Source organism: Pectinophora gossypiella, chromosome 26 (assembly GCF_024362695.1).
Source record: "Pectinophora gossypiella chromosome 26, ilPecGoss1.1, whole genome shotgun sequence".
Taxonomy (NCBI): Eukaryota; Metazoa; Arthropoda; class Insecta; order Lepidoptera; family Gelechiidae; genus Pectinophora; species Pectinophora gossypiella.
This window is the reverse complement of record NC_065429.1, coordinates 5018363-5037875: the sequence shown is the minus strand read 5'-3', so window position 1 is coordinate 5037875 and position 19513 is coordinate 5018363. Positions and strand designations below refer to the sequence as shown.

The following is a 19513-nucleotide window of genomic DNA, read 5'->3' as shown; positions in this document are numbered from 1 at the left end:
TATATTTTTGAATAATTATGTACCCGAGCCATGAGAGAATATGTAATTATCACGTTAAATCTGTACAACGCCATCTATATTATTTTTAGAGAACGTAGCCTGGAAAGTCTCTCATACAACACGAAAACCCATGCATGGATAAAGCTTCCATACATAGTGTTCGTATACTCGTATTATACTAGCACTCATAATAATATCATAAAAGTATGAATACGCACATCCGCACATCCCTACAGATTTGTATATTTTTAAAAATATTTGACAGTGGAGATTCGTCCTATTTCATCAGTTTAGCTAATCTAGATCTCCTAAAATAACAATTTTGTATTAATTTGTATTAAAATATTTTCGCCAATCATGCGTTTTTCTTATTGAATGACCGGATCAAGTTATTTATTTTCTTCCGAGACTAGATTTTTTATTTTCAAAGCAATCAAGTTTTTGACATAATACTTAACTATTTTGCGGAAACGGAACGTAACGTTATTATTTTATTTGTATTATTAGTAGAATAGAGCTACTACAACACAGAGTGAGCTAAATGAACCAGTTCACTTTTATTACTTTTTAACATATTTATCCTATAATACGACAAACTTTAGGTTAGTTTCACGCTTTAAAGTGATAAAAAGCGGAGCGAAATGTCAAGCGATATAAATTATTTTTCTATAAATTTGACAAGTACTCAGAAAATTATTAAATACTGCAGTTGTTTTTTTAAATATGCGCTTGACTGAACTTGAATCAAATCAACAAATAAAATCAGCACTATTTGTTTACGTCGGTCATTGATGTAAAAGGTTTCAATTGTGTGGTTTTGTGCAATAATCTCAAATTTTACTTAACTTTAGAGCATATGGGACATGCTAAAAGTCTACAAAACTCATTTCCATATCGCGTGTCGAAACTCGTGGCCGAAACATGAATACTGCAGTGTCACTTTAAGATACTAGAAAATCAATAAATTGTGTCCTGCCTGCAGCTTGGTTGCTAAACGTCCACAAAATGAAGCTAGATAGCCTTTGGGCGTGCAATTGAGTACTTTATATCTCTATTACTTTATAAAAACCTTTAGTTATGTAGTTTTTTCACGAAGAACTTTATAAACTTTTATCATGGAAGGTATTATAGCGCAGAGAGTGACGCCTCTACTGAAGTGCGTAGTGTTATTCTTATTCATTTTCACGGCAAAGGTGCTCACGTCGCGGCCCCACGAGAGCCAAGACGGGAAAAACAGTATTCAACACCTGAAACCATCACATTTTGTTAGGACTTTCACCAAATATCATCACAGGAGAACCATTCAATGGAACCAAGAGGACTGGCCGTCAGATGAGCACCCAAAAGTTATACAGAAAAGAAACGCGGAAGTCGCAGAATCAGATTCTTATGATAATTACCAAGAAAATTGGGATGACCATCAAATTGTGAAACGGAACCCAGACATTCCAAATTCAAATGAGTTTATTTCGTCAGGCAAAGGAAGTTATCCTTTGAGCCTATCTCAGAGTCTTAGAGACAACATTGGTGTTGAAAAAACTGCTATTTCTGGTGGAAATAATGGGGCTAAAAATGGCTTATCTAATGATGTAAAGAAGTATAAGGTGAAGGCAGCACATGTGCCTACAGACCCTCCTTCTACAACCACAGGGCCCACTATTACTTGTTTGTATAAGACAAATAGTGTTGCCATGAGCGTGACTCCGTCTTATGATGATGATAGCAATGCTCAATTGATGGTAGAAAATGAGAATTTTGGTAAGTTAAAATTATTTTGCACTTCTAAATTACAATTTCTCCCCAATCTGTCTAATTATATGATACTGTTTAGTTATTTATTATGTTGCTTTAATAAAAAAAAAACTAACTTAAATTGAACAATAAAATAGTCCAATCTCTATTTCAGAGTTGGCAACACATTTTATTCAAACAAATTATACTTACTTTACTTTTTCTCTATTCAAATTTCATTAAATTGAGTTCTAAAAAAGTATATTATACACAACTAGGCCTGTGTACTGTGTACTATACTACACTCCTTGCCAGCTTTGTTTAAGATTCAAATTTAAATATTTTATTTCAGAAACTAGTCCATATTATGTTATTAACAGAATGCTAACACAACTAATTATAAAGCAAACACCACTTCCACAGCCAAACCAATTGGTTTGGTGGGTTTTTAATTTTAACTATACCATATCTATACAGGGTTTTAGTGACATTATCTTGACATTATCTTTAACTTTGAGGGATGATTTAGACCATGATAGAAGTAGCATGTAGCTAAAGAACAGAAAATAGTTAAAAAAAAAACAAAGTTTTCATAATTCCACTTGATAATTCCACTCAGAATCATGGTATAGTATAGCTCATCATAGCATTATTCTGGGTTAATATCAAGTGGAATTTTCCATCACAAAAGAAACAAAAGAAAACAATTATAGAATTGAAAACAATTTAAAAAAATACATGAATTTTGTGATGGAAAATTCCACTTGATATTAACTCAGAATCATGGTCTGAATCATCCCCCTGAGTATTCGTTACGACGTCACTAACACCCTGTATAACTACATGTATTTGTATCTTTGTGTTCAGTGTGTTTGTAGCCTAGTTTTAGTAACAAGAATTTATGAAAAAAATTAAAAAATGGATAATTATAATCCCAAGTCCTATGTAATAGAATCGTTAACATCTTACATATTTTTAATTATTTTAGATACGGGTCCTATCTCCATGACAACCTTGCCGTCCGGTGAGACGGTGCAAGTGGAACACTGCACGGACGCTCGGGCCTACTGCTACACATTGTGGCATCAGGATAACGATGGGAATGTCACTATCTTTGGCCAGGGTAAATTCATTTTCATCATCTTCCTAGCATATCCCGTTTTTCACAGGGTCTGCTTACCTAACCTGAAGATTTGACAGGTCGGGTTTTAAACAGAAGCGACTGCCTGTCTGACTTTCCAACCCGCGAAGGGAAAACCAGCCCAATATAGGTTAGGTCACATACCTTCGAAAATGCATTTCTCGTGAATGTGGGTTTCCTCACGATGTTTTCCTTAATGCATGTGATAATCATTTATGATTCAAACATGAAATCGAAAACAAATTCGACAATCTGGATTCGTACCTGCGACCTCAAAGGGAGAGGCAAGCATTCTACCAACTAGGCTACCACGGCTCCACCCGTTCTATACGTAGTCATCATCATCAGCCCATTAACGTCCCCTGCTGGGGCACGGGCCTTCCCTATGGATGGATAGGGAGATCGGGCCTTAAACCATCACACGGGCCCAGTGCGGATTGATGGTTATTAACGATTGCTAATGCAGCCGGGACCAACAGCGTAACGTGCCTTCCGAAGCACGGAAGAGCTCCTATACGTAGTATTATTCCTTATTCTATGGTGGTGGTATGCTAGGTTGTTGGCGCTCGTCCCGCGCGGCTGGTCGCGGCGGCTGCGACCGCTGCACGCGGGTGACACCCCGCCTGCCAGCCACTAACTTCTGCTGCTGCACGATGTCTTACTGCAACACGCACTTCTGTGAGTATGCAATGATACCGATCGTGACGGACACTTATACAGGGTGTTAGTGACATCGTAACGAAAACTTTGAAGGGTGCTTCAGACCATGATTCCGAGTAGATATCAAGTGGAATTCTCCGTCGCAAAATTAAATTTGGCGGCTCAATAATAACCCTGACTCTGGTCCTGGTTACAAAGTCTTATTTTATTTTGTTTGAGGAGCTTACAGCTTAATTCACACAATGTTACACTTAGTAGTAAATAAAGGCCAATTACAAGTAGTGATGTTCCGGATATCCGTATCCGTATCCGCGGATATCCGAGATAAAAGAAAAATCCGTATCCGTATCCGTGTCCGTTACTTTTCACGCGGATCTTTTACGGATCTTTTTCAAGTGATTAAGTAGAATTATTAAATAAAAAACTATAAAATTCCCTTCGGATTGTTTTTATTTCTTAAAATCAAATATTTGGCACCTTTATATTGCAAACATTTAGATAGATATAAGTTTATAATGAAAGCAAGATAAAATATCACTTTTATAACAATGAAATAACTAAAACTTTAATCTTTTTTTTTAAGAAAATAAAGATCATAGAATTATACTAAATATCCGTATTCAGATCCGTATCCGCGGATATACATTTTTAACGATCCGGAACATCACTAATTACAAGCTACCACAAATAAATGAAAAAGAGTTATACAACAAGACAAGAGAGCGGAGATGTAGAAAAAAATATAAGAAAAAAAATAGATTGAATGCGCAATTCAGCAAGGATACAAATTAAAACACTAACAATAATTAACAACTATTACCAATTACCTCTAATAAGCTGAGTCTTCAGCGAATTAATGCTACTGCAAAACAAATCACATTGAGAGCAGTAGCGTTAACTGCAGTTTTCACTAACACAGTTGACTCGACAATTATAGAAGGCGATACGGCTCACCACATATCACGTTGGTCTAACAGAAAGCTCGGTGAGGTGTGGGTACTTAGTTCATCTTGCGATGGATGTACCTCTGACTACCCCAATCGGGATTTAGTCTTGAGCTTATGCTGTGCTGTTCCCCCCACAGCATATCTGGAAGAAGAACTAGTCCCCCTGAAGGCGGAGTCTCCTCGCGAGGGCTGGTCGCGGCGTGCCGGCTGGGGCGGAGCCCTGTCCGGGGCCCTAGCGCTCCTGGCCGTACTGGCTGCAGCCGTAGCGCTGGCGAGGCTGTACTGCCGACGGACTACGCCTCCTAGTGATACTGAGAAAGGTACGTTCAGTTCAGGAGTTTGCTTTAAAAAAAAAATGTAATCCGTCTATAATGGACGGAAATATCGGAGAACATACATAAAAAAATATCATACACACGAATTTATTGATTCCGTTCAGTTGATTCCGTGCTTCGGAGGGCACGTTAAGCCGTTGGTCCCGGCTATTAGCCGTAAAAACACCTCCACCAACCCGCAGTGGAGCAGCGTGGTGGAGTATGCTCCATACCCTCTCCGGTTGATTGGGAGGAGGCCTGTGCCCAGCAGTGGGACGTATATAGGCTATTTATGTTATGTTATGTATACACACGAATTGAAAACCTCCTCCTTGTTTGAAGTCGGTTAATAAAGAAAATTTGACAGCTTCCGTGGTGTAGTGGTTAGAGTGTTGGGCTCACGATTTGGAGGTCGGGTTCGATTCCCGATGGGGACATTGTCGACATCACTTTTGTGTCATTTGTTTGGTGAGGACATTGCAGGCTTAAATCACCTGATTGTCCGAAAAAGTAAGTTAATTCCGTGCTACGGAGGGCACATTAAACCGTTGGTTCCGGCTGTTAGCCGTAAAACGCCTCCACCAACACGCAGTGGAGCAGCGTGGTGGAGTATACTCCGCATAAATATAATTTAATTTTAACTTAAAAAATACATTTCTTTTTTTTTTATTTAACACAACATAACATCACACTTAGGTATTGTTTTAAGTTATTGTTGTTGTTGTATTGGTGGTATTGTTTTGAGTTGTTGTGTTGTTATGTGCTTTAATTATCACACTTAGGGTGCCTGTATCCTCGAAGTGTTAGACAGTGGTGTATGTAACACCCATTCTTCGCCAGCTATGTTCAAGTCCCATGTTATAGGGGGCTACGCATTATGTTTATTTGATTTTAAACAAATTTTAAGTCGTGTAAATAAAATGATGGTGAGGAGCTCGGTGGCGCAGCGGTAAACGCGCTCGGTCTGCGATTGTTGAAGTTAAGCAACTTTCGCAAAGGCCGGTCATAGGATGGGTGACCACAAAAAAAAAGTTTTCATCTCGAGCTCTTCCGTGCTTCGGAAGGCACGTTAAGACGTTGGTCCCGGCTGCATTAGCAGTCGTTAATAACCATCAATCCGCACTGGGCCCGCGTGGTGGTTTAAGGCCCGATCTCCCTATCCATCCATAGGGAAGGCCCGTGCCCCAGCAGTGGGGACGTTAATGGGCTGATGATGATGAAATAAATTATTGTAATTGTTTCAGCGGATGTGATGGGCAGTGGTCCGGACGCGCTGGCTACTGGCCTGTTGTGTGTCGACAACCTCACACTAATTGAACACATAGGTAAGTGAAAGATTGAGGTTAACATGGTTAATATATGAGACTAGAGATGAATTCATAAATGCTTATCTTGTTTATGATGAATGATCCGTGCTTCGGAAGGCACGTAAAGCCGTTCCTCCTGGTTACTATTTACTAATGTAAGTAGGTACATATTCGTTACATGAGTCATGTCAGGGACCTTTGGCGGCTCAACAGTAACCCTGACACCAGGGTTGATGAGGTTGGTGATCCACCGCACAACCCACACGATAGAAGATGAATGATATTATGCTTTAGCGCACAAATGAAAAATTAAAAACGAGATATATTGATGTTTTACCTTAGTTAAAAAACGTGTAGTAATAGGTGACCCACTCGCGTCAGACAGAGTACTGCGGGGCGGAAGGCAAGAGGGAAACCACTGCCCTATTTTTCCCTAAAAAAGTAGCATGGAGAGTATTTTACAGAAATGCTGCACCGACAAGAGCGTGGCTCTTAAATTGATGATGATGAATAGGTGACCAGGGCTTCCCCTATCTAGTAATACAGGGTGTAACTGACATCGTAACGAAAACTGAGGGATGATTGGGCGTACAAATACAAATATACTTACAACCGATATTGCTGTTTATTTTAACAGCTATAACATCTTAATTTGAGGGAACGAACTTATATTATTGTTATGCAAGTGCTGTCACACGTCGGGGAAGGCCACGGAAAAGATGGCGCGACGAGTTAGACCGCTTCTCGAAACGGTGGCGCGAGCAAGCTGGGGACAGGGAGGAGTGGAAGAAGGGAAGAGAAGCCTTTGCCCTGCAGTGGGACATTGAGGGCTATTAATAATAATAATAATGTGTATAAGAGAGAAAGAGACAAAATGTTTATTGAACAAATTGAGGGTAGATTCGTAATCATCATTATGTTAATACCTGCGTTCCTACTGACGCTTGTGTGTTTTATCTTGGATTAAACGTCATAGTGAAAAGCCGTAGTTTTACTGGTTCCCTATAAAGTGGTTTAATATAGCCTAGACCGTTCAATTATTTACATAACGTAATGTATGCGTATTTAAAACACGATTCCGACGTTGTTTTTTTTTATATATAATTAAGATGGGTTTGCTCTTGACTTCGTTAGAAAAACTCCTTAGCGAATGTGAAACTATTTGTTTGTGTCTATCAGTGCCATAACTAATATATTCCTCTCCAGGCCAGGGTAAGTTCGGGTCGGTATGGCGCGGGACGCTAGGCTCCACCTCGGTGGCGGTGAAGCTGTACTCCAACGAGAGCGCCTGGCAGAAGGAGGCCGCCATTTACGCGCTGCCGCACCTCGCGCACCCCAACTTACTGCGCTACTACGGTGAGTGACAAATACGGTGCGCCTGGTGTTAGCTAATGTGGTTTTCTCCAGGTCCCGTTCCCTAATAAAAATATAGATGGCGCCTCTGATATAGAAGCTTTTAATTATTATTTTTTGAACTACATTCATGATGTGTGGGAAATAACTTGTTTGTTTGATTAGTTCTTCCGCTTCGCCGCTAGATGGCGATAGTTGTCTTTTTTATATATTTATTTAGTTAGAAAAAACAGGTTTTACTACTGCACTAACGAAATATCCAACTGCTTGTTCGTACTTGCTAGTTCGTACACCTCACACTACGAATTAAAACGACGGAAACCCGACGAAATTAACGCGTACACGCGAGGTCCACGGCTCGAAGGACCATAAAGTTGTACGGTGTTCCGGTACAGACTTTAAATGATAGATTTGATTTGATTTACTGATTACTAAATGTCAAATATGTTACTGCGATAGAGTACTGAAGTGGGTCTATTATATTGCTTGTGACTGTACCTAATGTGGTTTTCTCCAGGTCACGTTCCCTAATAAAAATATAGATGGCGCCATCCTCATAACTAGAACGCGGTATCGTTTGATTAGTTATTGATGGGTTATAGGTAAAGAAAACCAGGATTATAGGAGTTAACACAGATTTTATTTAGAGAAAGAAAAATAACATACATCGCTATGGAATATCAAATCGAAGAGAGAGTAGTGTTGCTAACAAGAAAATAAATTTAGACAGTTTCGTTTACAAACTAGTCCTATTCTAACACCTGCCCTTAAACTAAACAGTCTTAAATATATTTTAACACCTGCCCTTAAATTGAACAGTGTATGAACCTAACTTCACTACACTACTAAAGTCATTAAACCTAAATTAGTTATACAATTCAAATGTTTTTCCTTTCCCAAAGGCTTTGTCAACACATCAGCTGGCATTTGTTCAGTGCACAGATAATTCAAACTGACAATTTTATCCTTTACAACCTGACGTATAAAATGATGTCTTATATCAATATGTTTACTTCTACTATGATGAACTTGACTATTACACAACTTTAGAGCTGACTGGTTGTCATTATACAAAGTTATACAAAAATATTTATCTAAACATTCATATAAAAAGTTTCTAATAAATATAGCTTCTTTGGCTCCTTCGCATAAGGCCATATATTCAGCCTCTGTGCTGGAAAGTGCCACAGTTCTTTGTTTACGACTTTCCCACGACACAGCTGAACTACCTACTTTGAACATATATCCTGTATAAGAACGTCTATCTAACTGGCTAGATGCCCAATCTGCATCTACATAGCCTATAACAGAAAGTGTAGATTTTTCATATACTATACAATAGTCTATAGTACCTTTTAAATACCTAAGGATACGTTTTGCTGCTGTCCAATGTGCTTCTGAATAACAATTGTTGAATTGGCTCAATAAGCTTGCCGCATGTGTTATATCGGGTCTTGTGCACACAGCTATATACATAATGCAACCTATAAGACTTCTGTATCTTGATTCAGGGTCATTCTGCTTCCCTTTTTCAAACTTCACGCCATTTTCTAATGGAGTGCTCACTGGCTTACAATCAGTCATGTGAAACTGTGCTAAAACATTCTGTATATAGTTTTTTTGATCAAGAGTAATTTTGTTCTGGTCTTGTTTTAATCTCATTCCCAGTATATGTGTAGCTCTGCCAAGATCTTTCATTTCAAACATTCTCATCAGTTCGGATTTCAGTTTCTTCAATTCAGGTGTGTCTTTACAAAAAATCAAGATGTCATCCACATATAATGCTAGTATAATAAGGTTGTTTGCATCATCAGTTTTTATGTAAACACAAGGTTCACCGAGTGATTTTCTGAACTTGAGATCTTTTACTAAAGCATTGTCAATTTTATCATACCAAGCCTTCGACGCTTGTTTCAGCCCATATATTGCTTTCTTCAGTTTAAACACATGATTTTCTTTTCCTGGTATTTTGTATCCTTCTGGCTGAGCCATATATACAGTTTCTGCTAAATCACCATTTAGAAATGCTGTTTTTACATCCATGTGGTTTACTTGCATATCTAAATTGACTGCCAAGGAAAGCAAAGTGCGAATTGTGGAATACCTTACTACAGGAGAGTAGGTTTCTGTGTAGTCTATTCCATACTTCTGGGTAAATCCTTTCGCGACGAGACGTGCTTTGTAGCGCAACAGTTCTCCATCTGCATCTAGCTTTTTCTTGAATACCCATTTGCATTTTACAGCCTTCTTTCCCGCTGGTAGTTCTGATAATTCCCAGGCTTCATTCTTTTCAAAAGATTGATATTCATCTATGATTGCTCTTTTCCAGTGTTCTTTTTCAGGTCCTGATAGTGCTTCTTCAATGGTAAGTGGATCAACGGAGTGATTTGTTACTGTCATTGCCATCACCATCGCTGTAGCATCATCAAGATCTTCATATTCACTCGACGACGTGGCATCTGAAGTCATACCAGGAGACCATGTAACATCTGAAGGACAATAAATATGATGATCACTAACATCAGGACTAGAGTCCTCATTTTCTACAATATTGGGTTGCGGTGATTGCGGCGCCGGCGATTGCAGATCTATGTTATCGGTACTAATACCATCTTCATGATTTATACTGCTTGAGATATCTATCTCACCATCAGTAGTATAATTTATCTGATGTGATTCAATATCTTTATACATTTTTCCTTCTAAAAAATGTACATTTCTAGATTTAATGCAAATAGAGGGATTTTCTGTATCTATTAATCTATAACCTTTCGATTCAGTGCAGTATCCCACAAAGATGTACCTTTTACTTTTCGAATCCAGTTTCTTACATTTTTCACTAGGAATCAAAGCATATGCAATACATCCAAATACTCTCAAATTAGATAAATCAACTTTATTACCAGTCCATTTTTCCTCCGGTGTTGTTCCTCTCACTGCTTTACTTGGCGACTTATTTTTAATATAAATCGCTGTGTTCACTGCTTCTGCCCAGAATCTTTTGTCCATTCCAGCATCTTGTAGCATGCATCGTCCTGCTTCCATAATGGTGCGATTCGCCCTTTCCGCCACACCATTTTGTTGCGGTGAATAGGGTATTGTGGTCTGGTGCTGGATGCCATGCTCTCTTAGGTATGCCTGGAACTGTTTATTGACATATTCAGTGCCATTATCTGTACGAAGGGTCTTTATTTTTAAATCAGTTTGATTTTCTACAAGACTTTTGAAATACTTAAATGTCGGGAACACATCCTCTTTACTTTTGATAAAGTATCCAAAAGTCATTCTCGTGAAATCATCTATGAATGTTAATAGATATCTAGCACCACTAAATGAGGTAACTGGCAGAGGCCCGCACAAATCTGAGTGTATAAGACCTAATTTCTCAGATGCTCTAGTGAAAGACCTTTTTGGGAAAGGTAGTCTGCATTGCTTCCCCTCTATACAAGCTACACAGGGACTATATTCAGTATCAGTGTAATTAATTCCACTAGCCATACCTTGGTTAAGTAAATTCATGCTACGCCTGTTCAGGTGCCCAAGTCTACGATGCCACAGCTCCTGGGTTGCATTCATTTCACATACATGTGCAGTTTCTGAGCCCTCAGTAGTGGACGGAGCCGGTGTCAGACACATTGAGGTCTGCTCGTTTTCATCTTCCGTTTGCATGTCCAATTGATAGACACCATTCACCTTTAGAGCACTTGCTACAACTGTCTCGCCATGGTAAATATTACACTGCTGTGAGTCAAAGTGTACCTGAAGACCTTTGGCAGCCATACTGCCTACAGACAATAAGTTTGTTGACAAGTTCGGAACATAGATAACCTCACTTATTTTTATGCACTGTTTTTGTCCCTTTAACAACAATTTTACGTCACCATGTCCTTCACTGTACATTTTTTGATTGTTTGCAACTGTCACTGAACGTTGAGTGTCCACAACATAGTTTTTTAATAAGTTTTTATTGTTTGTCATATGACATGTTGCACCTGAGTCTACATACCAGGCACTTGAGTTAATGTCCACTGCTAATGCCGTCAACAATGTCCCATTCCACACGGTTTCACACGTATCACTGTTTTTAGCACTGTTATTTGTTTTTGTAGGACAGTTTTTAGCGAAATGGCCTGCTTTCTTACATATAAAGCATTTCAACACCGACTTTGTATATTGTTTGTTAACACTTTTTGACAACAACGCACTTTCCTCTTTGTCAAAATCTCTGCGCATGTTCTCTTGTAACAATTTGCTCTTCACGGTTTCACTGGATAGTTTGATATTTGAATTTTCCAGTGCCATGATTAGCGGGTCGTAATTAGATGGCAAACCACTTAGCATCAACACTGACAAGAAATCATCTTCCAATGGTGCGTTTATATCTCTTAATTGTTGATCCAATTCACAGATATTCAAGAGATACGCTTCCATGTCACTGAATTGTTCTAGTTTCAATCCAAACAGTGTTCTTAGAAGTCCAAGCCGTCTACATAGCCCCCGGTCTTCGTAGGCCGTTTTAAGGTTGGTCCACGCTTGATATCCGGTCAATGCATTTCTCACATGCGAAAAAGCCGCAGGTTGCACCATTAAGCATATTTTAGCGAGAGTTTTCTGCTGCTTCCGTGCATCTTGGACTTTGGGTACACCCGCCACCGACTCTTCGATACATTCCCATAAATCTTCATGTATCAGATACATTCTCATTAGAAATTTCCAATTAGTATAATTCGATAATCCGCTGAGCTTTTCGAAATTAATTGAAATTCCAGAACTCGTAGCTGTAGACGACGAGACCGCGCCCACGCCATCCGCTCCATTGTCCGTTTTTTCCATTTTACCACAGAAATATTATTTGAAAATACGTTTACGCGCGGCCTGGGCCCATAACCTGATGGGTTATAGGTAAAGAAAACCAGGATTATAGGAGTTAACACAGATTTTATTTAGAGAAAGAAAAATAACATACATCGCTATGGAATATCAAATCGAAGAGAGAGTAGTGTTGCTAACAAGAAAATAAATTTAGACAGTTTCGTTTACAAACTAGTCCTATTCTAACAGTTATTGTGCTTCGCCGCTAGATGGCGATGGTTGTCTTTTAGAACGCGGCATCGTTTGTTGAGTTCTTGCGCTTCGCCGCTAGATGGCGATAGTTGTATTTTAGAACGCGGTATCGTTTGATTAGTTCTTGCGGTTCGCCGCTAGATGGCGATAGTTGTCTTTTAGAACGCGGTATCGTTTGTTATTCGTTCATGTTTTGTTTAGTTCCGTCAATGACTCGCTAGATGGCTTCATTATGATCTTCAGCAATAAAGTTCTATTGTTTTTTTTGCTGTTTGTGATGGCCTGTATGTCCCCCTATAGGCAGCGACTCCCGCACGTCGCCGCTGGGCGCGCGGTCGCAGCTGGTGGTGCTGGAGCTGTGCGGCGGGTCGCTGCGGGCGCGGCTGCAGGCGGCCCCGCTGTCGTGGCCGCAGTACGCGCGCCTGGCGCACGGGCTGGCCGCCGCGCTGGCGCACCTGCACTCGCACTGTTAGTAATATAATATACTACGCTATACTCACACACAACTGGAAAGAAAGAAAAGTATTTATTCGGCAATAAATATATAACACGTTCTTTAGTAGTAATTAACAATTGAATTTAGAAAGAAAGTAAGTAAAATTAATAAGTAACCAAATGCCGTAGCCTGCGAATACTAAATATACAACGAATATTTATGCAGTGAATAGTTCTTTTACACAAAAGAAACACATCGTTACAGCGAATCCACAATCCATATGTAGGCTTTCCAACGAACCACGCGCAGGCATGCATGCATGTGTGTGCGTGCGTGCATGCATGCGTGTGGGTGTGCGTGCATGCGTGCGTATGAATTGCGTGTACGCGTGAAGATCCACTTTTCCGTCTTAAATAAGGATGTTGTTTAACTTTTTTTTTTATGTTTTTTTTAAACATAACATAAACTAGCCTATGTTCGTCCCACTGATAGGCAAAGGCCTCCCCTCAATCAACAGGAGGAGGGGGGGATTTAAAAAAGGTAAATACACAATCCTAATTCAAAACGACTTATTTTTTTTCCCCAGCGGGCAGCAAGCCATGCGTGGTGCACAGGGACGTGAACAGTAACAACGTGCTGATAGTCAACGGGGATGCACGCCTCGCCGACTTGGGGCTTGCGCAGGTGCTACCACCGCGCAGCCAGCCCAGCCAGCCTAGCAGGATCGCTGAGGTATGCAACAGGAAGTCTAAAAAATAATTATAAACCGAACAGCGAATTAATCGTGAAGTGAAGCGAACTGTTGTTCCTACGAATTAAATACAAATCAAGCCCCTGACATGGGTCATGTAACGACTACGTACAGTCATGAGCAATATAATGTACCCACTTTAGGATTCTGTCGCACTAACATATTTGACATTTAGTGAGACTTACAGTTCAATTTGTCAAAAAAAGTTAATTATTTATTATTATTATTTATTTATTAAAAATAAGTACAGTACTTAATACATTTTTTTTACAATTGACGGTGCAACAAAAAACAACTTTGGTTTGTCCGTACACCGACATTCACCAACGTCGCTTCCAATTTGCAATATAATATCATGCTCGAACAAATGTGACATGGTACCAAAGTGTATAAATATTAATGCTCGTGACCGTACTTAGTAGTAACGTACTTAGTAGTAACAGGGCACAAAAATCTTCGCATGGAAGTTCTATGAGCTTCCAGCCGGTTCGAACCCCGGTACCAAACTTACACCAATGAGTTACTAATCTATCTTAAGTGCAGTTTTCACTAACACGGATCCCTCATTCAGCGCTTATCGCTATCGACCCACTAGGGTCAATTAATCCTTTCAATATTCTTCCTCTCAGACGACGCCCTGAGCCGAGGTTCGCGCCCAACTGGGCACCCTCAGACTTGTTGTCTTAAACGTTGTACCGGGTGAGAGCCTTCAGCGCTCCCCATTTGTTCGGCCAAGTAGTTAATGCCATCTCCGGCAAATCTACAATAAGTCACGTCAAAATAAAAAAAAACTAACACAGTTGGCTCGATTATAGACGGCGATACGGCTCACCATCAATCACTTTAGTCTAACAGAAAGCTCGGTGAGATGTGGGTACTTAGTTTATCTTGCGATGGATGTAGCTTTGACTATTTCAATTGGGATATAGTCGTGAGCTTATGTTATGTTGTGTTGAAGTTCCATGAAATCTGTATCGTATCCCTCCCTCAGGCGGGAACTCTCCGCTACCTCGCCCCGGAAGCCCTAGAAGGCGCCCTAGACCTCTCCGAAGCCCGAGCGGCCCTATGCGCAGTGGACGTGTTCGCGTTAGGGCTGGTGCTCTGGGAGCTGCTCTGGCGCTGCAGCGGGGCCCACGCGGGGGGCACCCCGCCCTACATGCTGCCGTACCAGCACCATGGCATCCCGAACAATCCTACATTGCCCGTCATGCAGGTATGGTAATGCTACTTAATTCCGTTAGGTTGCCGTTAGATGGCGCTAGTTGTGTCTTAGAACGCGGTATCGTTTGTGTAGTTCTGACGGTTTGCCGATAGATGGCGCTAGTAGCATTTTAGAACGCGATATCGTTTGTTTAGGTCTGACGGTTCGCCGCTAGATGGCGGTAGTTGTCTTTTAGAACGCGGTATCGTTTGTTCATTCGTTCATCATTCATTTAGTTTCAACGATTTTTCTCCAGATGGTGCAATAATGTTCTTCAATAATACGGTTCTAATAGTTGTTCCCAACTAGTCAAGTCGGTTACATTTTACTAAACGTCAAAACACGAAATTACCATGGAATTTGTATGAAAGACCAACCTGTGACGTCATAGAAAAACGTGACAAAATGTCGCACTTTTCTTTTTTCATTTTTGTTTTTTTTTTTATTATTATTACAGTTTAGATCTGTCTTTATTTAGTAATCAGTATTTTATAATTTATCTTTGACCTAGGAAACTACCCAATTGGAACAAAAAGCTGTGAAATGTGGGTACTTCGTACTTACCTCTGATTTTCAGAAATCAGAATCATTTATTCAACGTAATTATCATGGATAAATTTGTTGAAGGTCAATGTAACATTTTTGAATTTACGTCATTTCGCAAGGTGTTATGGCTGTGGAGATGAAATGACAAGAAACTGCAATAGCAACACATCTTTTAATTCAATTTCATTTTAATTTGTCTTAGAACCTGGTCTCCCGCAACAAGGCTCGGCCTCCGCTGCCCAAGCCGCCGGTGGCAGAGTGGCGCGCGCTCAAAATCGCTGCCGACACTTGCGACGAGTGCTGGGACCACGACGCCGAGGCCAGGTCTGGTTTAGTTATTCTTTTTTTATGACGTTTCTTTTTCTTATTGGATTCTTCTTGTTTCTTTTTTCCAGCAAATGAAATTAAATAGCCGGACTTATTAACGGTCTCTAACAAGGCTAAAGGTGCCCAGAAGGCTTGATAAGGCCACATCGAAATTGCTCTAGAGCAATAAGGCCGACAAAATTGTTCTGTATTCCTGTGTTATGTGTCAGATTGTTGAAAATTAGTTCCGTGCGATAAAGTATATTTGATTTTATGTGAAGCAATTCACATAAAAAAGCAATATTGCCATGTGACATTTGCGCGTATAAAAAGTAAGTGCGCAATGCAAACAAATGTCAAAAACCAATATTGGTTTTTTAGATGTTTTTTTTTCGATGTGGCCTTTTTAACCCCCACCACACCGCTACCTCGCCCTCACTTCATACAAAACACCTCGTTTCACACAGACTACCCATTGACGTTATCGCACACGCGCATCTGTGTGTCTGACGTCTGACGCCATACGATTTAATACTAAAGTAAGACCGAGGGGGTGAGGTAAACCTAGCTTAGCCGCTGGTGGAGGCGGAGAGTTGCCGTTCTACACATAGTATTATTCCTTATTCTATGGTTATATTTCAGTATTTACGTAGTCAACTTTTAAAAAACTTTTTCTCCGCAGTAGATGTTCCTTATTCTATGCCCCAGTTACCTAATAATTTTGTACGTATTGTATTTAGTACATGTTGTTCTTAAATAATTTCCCATATTTATCCTCAGATTGACTGCGGTCTGCGTAGAGGAACGTATGTCGGAGTTGAAGCAGCTGCTGCAGCCAACACGACCCCTGGTTCATGACAACAACCTACATCCGCATCCGCCTGGTGAGAATACCATAAATCGCATATACAGGGTGCTAGCGACATCGTAACGAAAACTTCGAGGGATGATTCAGACCATGATTCTGAGTCACATCACTTGATATCAAGTGGAGTGTAAAATTGAAAATAATAAAAAAAACACTACAATTTCCATGAATTTTCTGACAGGAAATTCCACTTGATAGCAACTCAGAATCATGGTTTGAATCATCCCCCTTAGTATTCATTAAGATGTCACTAACACCCTATATACGTCCCACTGCTGGACACAGGTCTCCCCTCAATCAACCGGAGGGAGTATGTGGAGCAGCCACCACGCTGATCTACTGCGGGCTGGACCACAGAGGTCATGTACTGTTTTCCCTCTAAACGATGATTGAACATCTGAGTCCAGTCGTGGGACGTATTAAGGGCCTTTTTTGCAATTAAAAAGTTAGTAATGACTTCTATGGTCTAACTTGAGCGCTACCCGCAGACGCCAGCGTCTCCCCTCCGGAACCAGACAAGAACTCGAACTGCACCGCGCAGCAGTGCGACGTCACCACCCCCCTCCTCTACCCGCAACCACACATCGGCAGGAACGCCTGCATAGAACGCAACACGCACACACACACCGCCAGCACCGTCGAACTCATACATAAAAGCTTAAAAGACATCACAGCCCCACAAGACGCCCCGAGGGTACCGAATTTCGAAGAAAACTGTCTTTCGGTTGCAAGGGTCAACCACCACAGACCAATTATACATGACTACGAAAACTCTGACAGGCTGAATGATATAAGGTCTTACCAACGACCGCTAGATTACATACCGAACGACGTAAGCACACATGACGCCGAAAGACGTCCGAAACAGACCAACCTGTTGCAAGACGTCAAAATTGAAAAACCAAAATGGGGGATTAAGAGGTTTTTCGAGAAAAAACTCGGGAAAAGTTCCAAGTTAGAGACCGAGGTGAAATTGATCCCGGAACATAGTAATGGTGTCGTCCAAAATGGGCGAACGAAAACATCGATTGTTAACGGAAAATGTGAGAGTCGACCGAGCAACTTAGTGTTGGATCACGAGAAATATAATTTCGAAATCCCTTGCACCTTATCGCCACCAAACAGAACGTTATCCCCTACCATGCTTATGGAGTCAAATTTAAATCGAGAAAATCGCGTCTTTGGTTTCAAAGAGCTCCCTGCTCGGGACGAAGAAAATAAACCACAGAATCAAATATTTGCCGTCATAGTTCCCAAGGCGAAACCTCCAGACTTGACAAACTTAATAGAAATGCGAAACAAAGGTAGAGGGAGTTCTGAAAGCGTCAAAAACTCTATCAGAACCTCAATGTCATCTCAGAGCATATTCAAATCTGGACATTCTGAGTCGGAAGATTCTACGACTAAAAAGCGCTTGAGTTGCGACAACCGCATCATAACAGATAACAGCGGGCGGTCTTCTCGAGCTAGTATCAATTTGGAGCTTCAGTATTTAGACAATAATCCAGATAACTTCACAAACGACAGCCCCTTCGACCTCAATTCCGATTGCTCGAGTAGTGAAGACGAACATTTGATGCTCCTATCAGAAAATGGCGGCTCAAAGATCACGATGCAGACCATCAAACCTGAAAACTTGAACGACAAAAAGAAATATCAAAACGAGGTCCTGAAAGAGTCGAGCCACAAGACGGAATTAGGTTTCAACTTCCAGAACAAATACAAAAACTTCGATAATGAGTTTAGCGATCCTAATGATAAGGAAAATTTAGTAAACGGATACAGCGGTGACAACCCTGTTTATATTGCAGCTTTGAACGGCGAAATCGATACGACAGACTTGAAGTTTCAGCAAGAATTGAACGGGGACAGGAGTCCGAAGTCCCCCAAACCCTGTCTGAAGAGTCTGTCAATAAAAAGGCAGCATTCTCTGGAACAAGTCAGCGAGATATTTTCGTCCTCCAGCGATTTGAATCTGCAGAATCCAGCTGGTAGAGTGAAAACTCCTGGGGACTTGCCGGTAGCTATACGGAAGGCGAGGAGGGATAGGGCTCTCCAGAAAGGTAGGGCTAATGAGTGTAACAGATTGAGTCTGTACGATGACAGGATGATGTTTGGGAATAGTTTGTAAGTAAGCTGGTGGCTGGTGCCGATTCTGACAGACAGGGTGATTCTTCGAACACTGGAACAATGGAAGTCATTGGAAGGAAAACTTGAAGTCAATATCGAAAGAAAGAAAGAAAGAAAGAAAGAAAGAACGCAAAAATACGCAGAGCCGTGGTAGCCCAGTTGGTAGAATGCTTGCCTCTCACTTTGAGGTCGCAGGTTCGAATCTAGCACATGCCTAAACCAATGATTGTCGAATTTGTTTTCGAATTCATTTGGATCGTAAATGATTATCACGTGCTCAGAGGTGAAGGAAAACGTCGTGCTGAAACCCACATTCCCAAGAAATGCATTTTCGGAGGTATGTGACCTAACCTGTGTTGGGCTGGTTTTCCCTTCGCAGGTTGGAAGGTCAGACAGGCTTCTGTAAAAAACCGGACCTGTCAAATCTTCAGGTTAGGTAAGAGGACTCTGTGAAAAACGGGATAATACAAAAATATCCAAGAATCTTTGGTCTTTTCGTAAGTCGCCAAATTACGTAAATTCTAGGATATCTTAGGACTCTTGGACGTTTTAGCGTTTACTGTAATGATCGAAGAAGGTTTTCGAAGGACCACCCATAAACTTTAACTTAATCAGACATGGCCGTGAATCCGTGAAAACCCTGGGGGGTAAAAAAGCCACATAGAAGCATCAGGCTAGTTTCCAACAAGTCAAATCAGTTACTTTTTACTAAATTACTATGGAACACGAAATTACTATAGAACACGAAATTACTATGG

The 19513-nt window shown here is 40.6% G+C and overlaps 1 protein-coding gene and 1 long non-coding RNA gene across 2 annotated transcripts in view; one reads left to right on the top strand and one right to left on the bottom strand.

The window, feature by feature from the left end:
• LOC126378594 (uncharacterized) overlaps window positions 1–19513 on the bottom strand; it is a 109041-nt gene that overhangs the window by 39147 nt on the left and 50381 nt on the right. The window lies entirely within an intron of this gene.
• On the top strand, window positions 622–18945 carry LOC126378339 (uncharacterized). Its single transcript, XM_050026594.1, has 12 exons — window positions 622–1758; window positions 2720–2854; window positions 3428–3550; window positions 4617–4799; window positions 6038–6118; window positions 7307–7456; window positions 12818–12985; window positions 13540–13685; window positions 14696–14917; window positions 15654–15775; window positions 16538–16641; window positions 17114–18945. Exons 1-12 carry the CDS (start codon window positions 1116–1118, stop codon window positions 18754–18756), a joined length of 3720 nt encoding a protein of 1239 aa, XP_049882551.1. The 5' UTR covers window positions 622–1115; the 3' UTR covers window positions 18757–18945.

Excerpts from the sequence above, each read along its gene's own strand:
- LOC126378339 (XM_050026594.1), top strand. The coding sequence starts at position 1,116 with ATGGAAGGTATTATAGCGCAGAGAGTGACGCCTCTACTGAAGTGCGTA. Across the intron at positions 2,855-3,427 it reads TGTCACTATCTTTGGCCAGG|GTTGTTGGCGCTCGTCCCGC; the intron begins GTAAATTCATTT and ends GTGGTATGCTAG. Across the intron at positions 15,776-16,537 it reads GACCACGACGCCGAGGCCAG|ATTGACTGCGGTCTGCGTAG; the intron begins GTCTGGTTTAGT and ends ATTTATCCTCAG.